Raw genomic sequence first — 13,023 nt, 5'->3', positions numbered from 1 at the left:
TTGGCACAACTTCTATCCCAGATGTCCTTCCTCAAACAAGTGTTGAGTTGACACTGATTATTGGTTTAACATACCTGAATATCAGTAAGTTCTTTGTAGAACCGTATGGCCAGGTCTGGTCCGTTCTCCATAGTAGGTATCTGGTACACCTAAAAATGCAAGAAACAAATACTGATGCTAAAATTTTATTCTGCTGATCCAGAAAGAGGGGCAGCAAGATCGACTTCAAATCGGGAAAAAGTAAAGCAGCAACCGCAACCACAACAAATCAATGAGAAATGACTCTGTACAGAGAAACAACAGTTTATCTTACCTTTTCCTGGTAAAAGAGGCTGCCAACGGGACAGACAACGCACGCGGTTCCTGCTCCAAACACCTCCAGGACTCTCCCGGCATTCAGAGCCTCCAGCATCTCCTTCATGGTCACAGTGCGCTCGGTCACCTTAAATTCACCCTGAAGACCCGTGAAGATGGGAAAGATTTTACCACCTTCAAATATAGTATGGCTGATACAATCATTTAAATAGGTCATGGGGGGGGTGGGGTGGGGAGGGGGAGGCACACCTTTAATTGAATAGTACTTGCTGAGGTGACTTCTGTATGTATGAGCATCAATGAAGCAGGAGGACACTCGGTTCACTCGGTGTGGTTCATGGTATCGTTATGTATTTAAAAATATTTGAACCACTGAGCATCATAAATACTTCAATTTAAATAATAATAATAGCAATAAAAAAAAAAAATCAATGTTTTTTTGGCTGCTTTTAAACAAATCTAGTTCCAGGTCCAAGTTACAGCAAAATTCACATTAAATATAGTCATTCAAAAGAACCCCTGTCACATCACAGGGCTGCTCGCTATCTTAAAAGTACTGTAATTTTAAGAAGAAGTGTTGTTGTTTGATGGACTTCTTGTATTACCCAGGTTCTGGCCAGGTCCAGCAGAGACTGTCTGGTGACTCCGGGAAGAATGAGGCCATCCAGAGGTGGGGTCACTAACTCTTTCTCTGCAGAGTCCAACACAGCATTGAAAATAAGTTTTTATTTATTTTATTTCTTCATCTAAAATGAAAAATAAATAAAATAAGTCCTCGCCGAGCAGGCGCATCACTTGGAAAAGGTCAGGTATAGTTGTTGTTGGGTTTCTTGGGGGGGGGGGGTGTTTCTAACCTCCTTCCTTATTGGTCCAGTAGATAAAGAGGTTCATGGTTCCGACCTCGGTGATCTCCTCCTGCTCTCCGTACAGCCAGAGGACCTGCTGGCAGCCTCTGGACACAGCCTCATTCTGCACTGCGATCGTAGGACCGTAGTTACTGCACACAGCAGTCAGTCACCAGTTACTACTAATCAAACCCAGGCTGTCTGCAAACTAGTCCTCATCACAATAAAATCAACATCCAAAGTGAAGCAATCTTCTGAATAACACAAAACACTGACCACAAACTGATCTCAGGAAACTATGTCAACCAGCCTAATGGAACATAATCCCACCAAGATCTCAATGCCTGCTAATAAGTGCTAAATGGTACTAACATGTTCTATACCCGCTGGTCATGGGGGAGCTGCAGCCTTTCCCAGCGGTACGGTACTAAGATACAAATGAAATCATAATAAAATTTCACTCAACAGAAACATTGAGCAGACTTCTGAGATGGTCTGTTAGCACAATTAACCTCAGAGTTTAAACTGAACACGAGTGTCCTGTAGATCTGGTCAACTTGGAAAGAAGGGCAATAAGACACTCACCCTCCCATCTTATAGGCCCCGACCCCTCCTTTCCATGCTCTGACAAACTGCGGGTCCGCCAGGAGAGAAACGGGGTTGAAGGACCCTGTGGCAAAGTAGGGGCCCACGGGGCCGATAATGACATAGAGCATGGCCTTTCCTGCCCGAGTCACACCAAGGGAGGGCTGGAGGTGAAGATGAAGAGAAGACAACTCAGTGCAACCAGTTTGTCAAACTGGACACAATTTGGTGATATGGAAACGGAGCACGTGCTGGAAAACCTTGATGAATCAGTTTGCCCATGGACTTTGTTTTGCAGAGTCAAAGGTCACCTCAGTTCCTATGAAGGTGGGTCGGATGTAGAGGCTGGCATCCAGTGAGTAAGGAACCCACTCCTGGTCAATCTCCACCAGCTTCCTGATGCACTGCAGCAGCTCAGCTTTGTCAAACAACTGCAAGACAACGATGCGGCAACTGTGAGCGAGCAGCTGTTTATCTCTGCTCTGCAGGAGTCACTCAATTATTATATATATATATATATATATATATATATATATATATATATATATATATATATATATATATATATATAGTGAGGAAAATAAGTATTTGAACACCCTGTGATTTTGCAAGTTTTCCCACTTAGAAATCATGGATGGGTCTGAAATTTTCATCTTAGGTGCATGTCCACTGTGAGAGACAATCAAAAAAAAAAAAAAAAAAAAAAATCCGGAAATCTCAATGTATGATTTTTTAAAAATAATTTATTTGTATGTTACTGCTGCAAATAAGTATTTGAACACCTGTGAAAATCAATGTTAATATTTGGTACAGTAGCCTTTGTTTGTATTTACAGAGGTCAAACATTTCCTGTAGTTTTTCACCAGGTTTTCACACACTGCAGCAGGGATTTTGGTCCACTCCTCCATACAGATCTTTTCCAAATCTTTCAGGTTTGGAGTTTAAGCTCCCTCCAAAGATTTTCTATTGAGTTCAGGGCTGGAGACTGGCCAGGCCACTCCAGGACCTTGAAATGCTTCTTACAGAGCCCCTCCTTAGTTGCCCTGGCTGTGTGTTTGGGGTCATTGTCATGCTGGAAGACCCAGCCATGACCCATCTTCAATGCTCTTACTGAGGGAAGGAGGTTGTCTGGCAAAATCTTGCAATACATGACCCCATCCATCCTCCTTTCAATACGATGCGGTCGTCCTGTCCCCTTTGCAGAAGAGCACCCCCAGAGTATGATGTTTCCACCCCCATGCTTCACGGTTGGGATGGTTTTCTTGGGGTTGTTCTCATCCTCTAAACATGGTAAGTGGAGTTGATTCCAAAAAGCTCTATTCTGGTCTCATCTGACCACATGACCTTCTCCCATGCCTCCTCTGGATCATCCAGATGGTCACTGGTGAACTTCAAACGGGCCTGGACATGTGCTGGCTTGAGCAGGGGGACCTTGCTGCCCTGCAGGATTTTAAACCATGACAGCATCATGTGTTACTAATGTAATCTTTGTGACTGTGGTCCCAACTCTCTTCATGTCATTGACCAGGTCCTCCTGTGTAGTTCTGAGCTTTCTCAGAATAATCCTTACCCCACAAAGTGAGATCTTACATGGAATCCCAGACCGAGGGAGATTGACAGTCATCTTGTGTTTCTTCCACTTTCTAATAAATAATCATAACAGTTGTTGTCTTCTACCAAGCTGCTTGCCTGTTGTCCTGTAGTCCATCCCAGCCTTGTGCAGGTCTACAGTTTTGTCCCTGGTGTCCTCAGACAGCTCTTTGGTCTTGGCTATGGTGGACAGGTTGGAGTGTGATTGATTGAGTGTGTGAACAGGTGTCTTTTATACAGGTAACAAGTTCAAACAGGTGCAATTAATACAGGTAAAGAGTGCAGAATAAGAGGGCTTCTTAAAGAAAAATTAACAGGTCTGTGTGAGACAGAATTCTTGCTGGTTGGTAGGTGATCAAATACTTATTTGCAGCAGTAACATACAAATAAATTATATTAAAAAAAAAATAAAAAATCATACATTGTGATTTCCGGATGGTTTTTTTTTTAGATTATGTCTCTCACAGTGGACATGCACCTAAGATGAAAATTTCAGACCCCTCCATGATTTCTAAGTGGGAGAACTTGCAAAATCGCAGGGTGTTCAAATACTTATTTTCCTCACTATATATATATATATATATAAATTAAAAAAAATAAAATAAAATCATACATTGGTTAAGTGCGCCTTAGTGTTTCCAAAGCAACCTCGGCTAGAAACAGATTTTTCTTATTACCTGAACAATCAAATTATTTATCTACTAAAACTAACTTTATCACAGCAGCAAAGTTGAGAAACATAAAACAAAGCACTTGTTAAAATGATATAAAACAGTCATTGTGTGGGTGGAGCTGGGCACTGTTCAGAAAGACAACATTAAAAGGTCCCTGCCACGCCATGATGTTTTTACATATTCTTGAACAATAAAAAAACTTTTTCCACATGCTGTCTTTGTTTTTTTTTGCCATAAAATTACACTGAACAAGGATTTAGGCATTTCGTTACTCATCTGAGAATTTGAATTTACCGCCTCTGAGTCAACCTACTTTTTCGCTGCGACGGATGTGACGTCATTCGAGTAAATGTGTCGCAGCGTGGCTCTCTTTACCAACACGGCAGACACGGACAGCGAAGGCATAGTGCGCGATTATAGCGAAGATTTAAGTGACATATCGATTGTTTTTGAAGAAGATGAGGAAGTTTCTGATGAAGATATTAACGGTGTAAACAATGACGGCTCCAAACCGTGTATGTTCCAGCCGAACGCGACAGAAAGAGGATGTGAAGCTGCAGCTGTCAGCTGACAGCAGCAGCGCTGAGGAGGATGATATAAGCTGCTTACAAAACACAGAATGGTTTGTTCACTCACAACCTTTTCTTATAAATGATCATTTATTCCTGGCACGGTGTGTTTGTGTATAAAAAAAAAATTTCAGCAGCACAGCGTGCTTAAATTGAGGAGTTTGTTCTAAAATCACTGAAAATAAAGTTTCTGTACATTCTGTATATATTTAATAATTTATAAGTCAGTTTCTTGTGATTGCTAATTCTTCACTTTTTATTCAAAGCAAATGATTGCAAATCTTTATCTGAAAAGCTGTAGACCCACAAGAGATGGGGAAAAAGATTTCTAAATAAAAGAAAATTTTACTTCTATATCTGTTGTCAAATTTTATCAAGCATAATACTGTAGAAAAATGTTTATGCTAAATGGAGACTTTTCTGTCTAAAATACACATACAGAACATCTGTAATCAGAAATTGTATCACATCTAATCTACTTTGAATGAAAACAAGTCTGAACAGAAAACAGGCTGTTCAGTTTACATGCATATGTACACTCAACAAAAATATAAATGCAACTCTTTTGGTTTTGCTCCCATTTTGTATGAGATGAACTCAAAGATCTAAAACTTTTTCCACATACACAATATCACCATTTCCCTCAAATATTGTTCACAAACCAGTCTAAATCTGTGATAGTGAGCACTTCTCCTTTGCTGAGATAATCCATCCCACCTCACAGGTGTGCCATACCAAGATGCTGATTAGACACCATGATTAGTGCACAGGTGTGCCTTAGACTGCCCACAATAAAAGGCCACTCTGAAAGGTGCAGTTTTGTTTTATTGGGGGGGGGATACCAGTCAGTATCTGGTGTGACCACCATTTGCTTCATGCAGTGCAACACATCTTCGCATGTCAATTGTGGCCTGTGGAATGTTGGTCCACTCCTCTTCAATGGCTGTGCGAAGTTGCTGGATATTGGCAGGAACTGGTACACGCTGTCGTATACGCCGGTCCAGAGCATCCCAAACATGCTCAATGGGTGACATGTCCGGTGAGTATGCCGGCCATGCAAGTACTGGGACATTTTCAGCTTCCAAGAATTGTGTACAGATCCTTGCAACATGGGGCCGTGCATTATCCTGCTGCAACATGAGGTGATGTTCTTGGATGTATGGCACAACAATGGGCCTCAGGATCTCGTCACGGTATCTCTGTGCATTCAAAATGCCATCAATAAAATGCACCTGTGTTCTTCGTCCATAACAGACGCCTGCCCATACCATAACCCCACCGCCACCATGGGCCACTCGATCCACAACATTGACATCAGAAAACCGCTCACCCACACGACGCCACACACGCTGTCTGCCATCTGCCCTGAACAGTGTGAACCGGGATTCATCCGTGAAGAGAACACCTCTCCAACGTGCCAAACGCCAGCGAATGTGAGCATTTGCCCACTCAAGTCGGTTACGACGACAAACTGGAGTCAGGTTGAGACCCCGATGAGGACGACGAGCATGCAGATGAGCTTCCCTGAGACGGTTTCTGACAGTTTGTGCAGAAAGTCTTTGGTTATGCAAACCGATTGTTTCAGCAGCTGTCCGAGTGGCTGGTCTCAGACGATCTTGGAGGTGAACATGCTGGATGTGGAGGTCCTGGGCTGGTGTGGTTACACGTGGTCTGCGGTTGAGAGGCTGGTTGGATGTACTGCCAAATTCTCTGAAACGCCTTTGGAGACGGCTTATGGTAGAGAAATGAACATTCAATACACGAGCAACAGCTCTGGTTGACATTCCTGCTGTCAGCATGCCAATTGCACGCTCCCTCAAATCTTGCGACATCTGTGGCATTGTGCTGTGTGATAAAACTGCACCTTTCAGAGTGGCCTTTTATTGTGGGCAGTCTAAGGCACACCTGTGCACTAATCATCGTGTCTAATCAGCATCTTGATATGGCACACCTGTGAGGTGGGATGGATTATCTCAGCAAAGGAGAAGTGCTCACTATCACAGATTTAGACTGGTTTGTGAACAATATTTGAGGGTAATGGTGATATTGTGTATGTGGAAAATGTTTTAGATCTTTGAGTTCATCTCATACAAAATGGGAGCAAAACCAAAAGTGTTGCGTTTATATTTTTGTTGAGTGTATATTCGGAAAACACAAAAATGTCAATGTTCTGTTTTTTTTCCTCAGGTGTTCATGTGAACAGTCAGCCGATGCCACTCGTGACCGAGTCTCGCTGTTGCAGGGAAATTTCTGCAGTCCTGACGGAGATGCAACATGGTGATGAAAATCCTCAATGTGTCACACAGCTGGCTCGTTTCTCGATTGTGTGTTTGGATGCAGATGTCCTCAGAGTGGCACACTATGCCTACATGATGCTCCACAGTACGAGTCAGCACATGAAATAGTTAGAAAGTTTCATTTACATGGTTTATAGAAAAAAGTAAAAAATATTCAAATATAAAAAGAATGAACTGTTGTTTTGAACATAAATCCATGCTATTTTTTTTGTTGCAGAAAGTATCATCATATCGCATATCAGCAATTTGTGTGGTTGTGCTGGGGACACTTGGGAAGGCACAGAAGGTTGCCACTACCAGCTTGTGTTGTATTCAAAATAAGGAGGACTTTTCCATCACCATCATCCGACCACACTGGCTTCCAGTTTCCTCCTCTGGAGTGAGGGCTCGGGCTCATCGGTGGTACCTGGTCCGCTTGGCAGCATCAGCCTCAGCTTTGTCCGTTCATGTTGGCTGCTCAGTGGAGGAGGATCATTGGTGGGGATTTCTGTCTCTCACACAGACTGAATAAAATGTTTTTTAACAAATTGTTAAACACTTCTCATTTGAATCAAACAATGTGAAACTTATGTGAAATTGTATTTTTATTCATTTTATCATGCTATATAAAAATATACAAATAATCTTTTTTTTTTTTTCCCACATATCATATGTTGGGTATGTGGCTAACTTTCTCACTGTGAATCCTCTTTTCCACTAAGGAAAGTATATTCTGAACCTTGGTCTCTCTTGCTTTGTCTGCTTTTGTTGTCTCTCTGCATTTTCATTCAAATGAAGGGTTGCCACCAAAGTCCTAAAACAGAAGTTAAACAAAATTAATAAAAAAATAGCTTATATACATAACAAAATGCTGTTTGAAAGTTAGGGTGTTATTGAGATAAACAGACAACTTACCTGCAAAGCTGATCCTGATATGAGAAGGAGACTCGATCACGAGTGGCATCGGCTGACTGTGTTCACATGAACACCTGAAAAAAACAGAACATTGACATTTTTGTGTTTTCCAAATATACATATGCATGTAAACTGAACAGCCTGTTTTTTGTTCAGACTTCTGTTGATTCAAAGTAGATTAGATGTGATACAATTTATGATTACAGATGTTCTGTATGTGTATTTTAGACAGGAAAGTCTCCATTTAGCATAAACATTTTTCTACAATATTATGCCTGATAAAATTTGACAGACATACAAGTAAAATTTTCTTTTATTTAGAAATCTTTTTTCCCATCCCATGTGGTTCTACAGCTTTTCAGATAAAGATTTGCAATCATTTGCTTTGAATAAAAAGTGAAGAATTAGCAATCACAAGAAACTGACTTATAAATTATTAAATATATACAGAATGTACAGAAACTTTATTTTCAGTGATTTTAGAACAAACTCCTGAATTTAAGCACGCTGTGCTGCTGAAATTTTTTTTTTTTATATACACAAACACACCGTGCCAGGAATAAATGATCATTTATAAGAAAAGGTGGTGAGTGAACAAACCATTCTGTGTTTTGTAAGCAGCTTATATCATCCTCCTCAGCGCTGCTGCTGTCAGCTGACAGCTGCAGCTTCACATCCTCTTTCTGTCGCGTTCGGCTGGAACATACACGGTTTGGAGCCGTCATTATTTACACCGTTAATATCTTCATCAGAAACTTCCTCATCTTCTTCAAAAACAATCGATATGTCACTTAAATCTTCGCTATAATCGCGCACTATGCCTTCGCTGTCCGTGTCTGCCGTGTTGGTAAAGAGAGCCACGCTGCGACACATTTACTCGAATGACGTCACATCCGTCGCAGCGAAAAAGTAGGTCAGCGGTAAATTCAAATTCTCAGATGAGTAACGAAATGCCTAAATCCTTGTTCTGTGTAATTTTATGGTAAACAAAAAACAAAGACAACATGTGGAAAAAGCTTTTTTATTCTTCAAGAATATGTAATACGTCATGGCGTGGCAGGGACCCTTTAAGGAACAAAAAAAGGACATCATCATTCAGTAAAAAACAAGCGGGAGCAAATGAAGCCAACGTGGAAGTGCCAAAACCTACAGTTCCTTGAATGGCCACCTGAAGCTGGCTCCAAAAGTGAGTCATTCCCCAGAGATGTCATGTTAATTTTTTTTTGGAACTCATCAATTTAAGCTATTTCAAGATGTAAAGTTGTGACGAATTAGTACTAGTACCAGCTGCTAGCTGCTGTGCTTGATCCAGTCAAGTTACTTGTTTGTCTTTTCCAACCACTTTATTACAAATATGTGCAATAATGTGCCTTAATTACTGTCTGGTTAGTTGTACTAACAGACCATCAAAAGAAATTGGTGCACCAATATTCCCGCCGATATTTAAAGGGGATAGAGAATCAAAATCATCTTTTTCATGTTTTTGGTGTTAATTCAGAGTCTCCCCGCTGTGGGGAAAACACACGAAGTGCCAGCAAGTTTCAGAATCTCTGTTTCAAGTATTTCTCCTTTCTTGAATTGCCCCTAGAAAACAGGCCAATCCGTTTTTGAGAGAAAACTTACGTCACTTTTTCACCAATAGCCCCCCCACACACACCCACCCCCTTTCACACACGCCCCTTCGAATTTAATTATTCATAAGGTTGTGCCCACCCATTCCTACCACTGGAAGAGGAGCAATGGTGAGCTACAGGTGTGCCTTCCCAGGTTGTCATAGTGGACTACGATCTTTACATATTCTTCCCATGGAAAGCAATGTACGCGATCAATGGCTTTTGTTCATTTTTAACCGCATCCCCAGGACATACAACCACCAACTATTTCTTTGCTCTGCGCATTTCACGGAGGACTGTTTCACAAACCTTGCACGATTTCGAACTGGCTTCAGTCGGCATTTAATATTCAGTAGAGGGTCAGTTCCGACTCTGCGACAAAATCAACCCCAGCAATCAGTACAGCCTGTAAGTATCACATTTTCTTTTGTTTTAAATTTGTTTTTAAATTTATTTCGGATCTTTTTTTTATTCTCATTATTATTTTGTGACTGGACTTTATGTCACAGTCAGCCTCTGGATGACTTCATGTTGGTGGGCGAGGAACAAGATTTATCACTCAACAGCAATGTTGAAACGTGATCTGTTAAATAAGTTAGTGAAGATTACTGTTGTCTCGTTTTTGCTACAACGCGCTCAACTTTTGTTCAGAATCAGCTTCTTATCACTGGTAACGATGCGGATTTCCTCTCACTCAAACCTGCAGCTTCACAGTGCTTTAAACCGTCGTCCACAGACTTCAATAGCGACACAAGTGCAGCAAAACGAGACGAGTCATTGGATAAATGCTGGGCTTTGTCCCGCCCATCGGAGGCTCTGCGTGTCTGGGGGTCTATTGGGCAGTGGGCGGGCCTCGGCTGGCCCGGACGCTCAGCTTCTGCATGATGATTGGATGATCTGTCTGAGGCTGAATCCATTTTTGATTGACAGCGAAATAAGCGAATCAGCAATCATTTTCATTGTTCTGAGTTGAACCGGAGACTTTCCTAATCCTCTTAGCGGCATTTTCAGTGAGAGCAAGGGCAGCCAATCAAACAACGGCAACCGATCAGCACCAACACCTACCTGCATTTCATAATGAGGTTGCCAAATAAGCTCCGAAACGACGCCATTAAAAGCAAACGAGGCATTCTAAACCCAGCATAGTAACATAGCTGTTTCAGAGAGCCTTTTACGAAGGTTCTGAGCCATTACAGACCCAACTAATTTTTGGGGGGCTACACATCACATCACAGAACAAGGATTAATGCCCCATTCAACCTCTCTCTATCACCTTTAAATTTAGAGTATGTTAGCACTCTTGGCACTTTCAAGTAGGTAGCTTGGTGAAATTAGATCCACTGATGGTGTAATGGTTACTCAGGCAATATGCCAGTTGTATGTTTTTGTACCCACACTCAAGCAAAACTGCCCAGTCCACAAAATAAATCAAACACCCAAACCAAAATCAGCCTGTTAGCCTTAGCTTCACTTGTTTGATAACTGTAAAATAGGGGCATGTTCAGGTTGAATTCGTACCACCAACACCACACTGGTCACACCCACACTCCACTTTACTCATTTATGAGTTAGCTGGGAGTTAAGCACTGCCAAGATGGTGCCATTTGGGGCTGCACCATTTTAGCTTTGAACCTGCTTTTCAGAAAACCTACGTTTGATGTCATGGAGCATTTGTCCAAATATACATGCAGAGTATGGTTTAAAATAATAACAATAGTTGGCTTTTTTCTGGAGTGTCTTAAAGAAAATGATTTAACACAAAACATTTTCCACTTTTCTCTTTGGTTCATCAAAAGAAAGAAAGAAAAAAAAAAAACAGGTGAGTTATTGTGAATTTATGTAACATGTGCACTTCTAATTTTGACAACATCAGAACAAACAATCAACCCCCCACTAATATTAGTGATCGACAGGCAGCTTTTTGGAGTTGCAGGAGTTGTTCATGCTGACTGTGAATACAGAAAAATCTGTCACAAAAATAAAGGTTGCAATGAAAAACCCAATATTTCAGAGTTTTACAAAGTGGTTTCTGAGAGCTTCTCTCAGCCACATGGGTTCAAATGATGATTACTTATAATGATAACGAGGGAAACACTGTTAACGAATGTGTACGTATCTGACTGTGTAAGTGTGAGATATCACTGTGGGTTTTCTACAAATTTGTCCAGGAGCTGCAGTTAATGTCGTTAATCCATGAAGGGATGTCTGCTGCAAATGCGATGAACCTGTCTCAAATCCTTGGAAAGTTATTGAGAGCGCAATCTTCAACACACACACAAACACACACACACACACCCTAGTTTTAGCTCCGTGTCCATCAATATTTGATCAAGGTCACTCATCTTCAAATTTGACCCAGGCCTTCGAGAGATGCATCCCTGCTGCAAATTAAGTAAGCCTGTCTCGAATCTATAAAAAGTTATAGGGAGTACAGAGTTTCTGCGACATTAATTTGGGCTCTCTGACCTTCAATATTTGGTCAAGGTTGTGCATCATCGAACTACATCTAGACGCTGAAAGGACGTATCCCTGCTGCAAATTTGGTAAACCATTCTCAAATTTCTAAAACGTTATAGAGAGTATTGAGCATCTGGGACAATAAAGTGCTTTGTCTGGTCGTTAGTGAAATTTTTGGTGTTCCAAATAATGGTTGTTCTAAAGTCTTCTGCCATTCTGACAGACTTCTGAGAAGAAATAAATCTGTTCTTTAATAGACAAAGTCTCTTGAGTAAAATGTAGTGAATAACTGCTGTAATTGTGTAAGAATACACAAAATCAGTACCCACAAGCTGATATATTTCCAAGGCCTGCAAAGTTTTCTTGTGTCGTACAGACTCACGGGGAGACAGCTTCTGGCGGCGGAGCGATGCATCCTCTCCATGTTCAGCATGGGTCTGAACAGACGAATGTGGTTATCCACGCCCCGGAACGCCTTCATTCCTTCAAACAGCTGGACCGAAAGACAAACAGAGCCACGTGTCACTACAGAGCACGAGATGTGTGTCAGCGCTGTACCCACACACAGAGGGCACATGTTTTTTGAAATCGGTGCTGGATATTATCATATAATTATTATCATATAAAAGCCTTTAATGAAAGCCGAAAGTCAACACTATGAGCACATCTCAATGGTTTCACTTTGACCCCACTGTAGCAAAATTTATTTATGTTTGTGTTCATTTTAAAGCTGATACCAACAAGCCAATGTTAATTTAATTAAAATTTGATACTCCTGAACATTTTAAGTATTTTATCAATCAGAACTATTAACTATTAACAGAACTATTTTTTTGCTGGGGCCTCAACCTAGCAACTCGCTGGCAGAGTGTGGCCTCCCTCGCCAGCACTTTACACTTTGCCTGATCGTGTATTATTACACACAGCAGGTGTCATGACCTTCGTTTGGTTTCACTCTGCAGGGTGTGGAACATTTCAACATGACCGAGCGACCTGTTAACGTCAGCGTTATGATCTCTGACACCTCCTGGTCAGAGTCACGTGCATGTGTGAGTGTTTGTCTGTCTGTGCTCATGTTTCCTGCTCTTCACTTCTGAAGGTTGGGTAGACAACTGACCCGGACAACTGCAGTGTCTTGTACAACCCCTGGCAAAAATTATGGAATCACCGGCCTCGGAGGATGT

At 41.3% G+C, this 13,023-nt stretch overlaps 1 protein-coding gene across 1 annotated transcript in view; it reads right to left on the bottom strand.

Moving 5' to 3' along the window:
* Positions 1-13,023, bottom strand: part of bcat2 (branched chain amino-acid transaminase 2, mitochondrial) — a 28,733-nt gene that overhangs the window by 3,399 nt on the left and 12,311 nt on the right. Inside the window, exons 4-10 of the mRNA XM_034190061.1 lie at positions 12,222-12,332; positions 2,057-2,176; positions 1,746-1,909; positions 1,170-1,312; positions 921-1,006; positions 314-454; positions 75-149 (exon numbers count right to left, since the gene is read on the bottom strand). Of these exons, the coding sequence (XP_034045952.1) occupies positions 75-149; positions 314-454; positions 921-1,006; positions 1,170-1,312; positions 1,746-1,909; positions 2,057-2,176; positions 12,222-12,332 (840 nt within the window). The remainder of the gene's footprint in view (positions 1-74; positions 150-313; positions 455-920; positions 1,007-1,169; positions 1,313-1,745; positions 1,910-2,056; positions 2,177-12,221; positions 12,333-13,023) is intronic.

Source organism: Thalassophryne amazonica, chromosome 16 (assembly GCF_902500255.1).
Source record: "Thalassophryne amazonica chromosome 16, fThaAma1.1, whole genome shotgun sequence".
Lineage (NCBI taxonomy): Eukaryota > Metazoa > Chordata > Actinopteri > Batrachoidiformes > Batrachoididae > Thalassophryne > Thalassophryne amazonica.
Note: the sequence above shows the minus strand (reverse complement) of the source record. Positions and strands in the feature narration are given on the sequence as shown.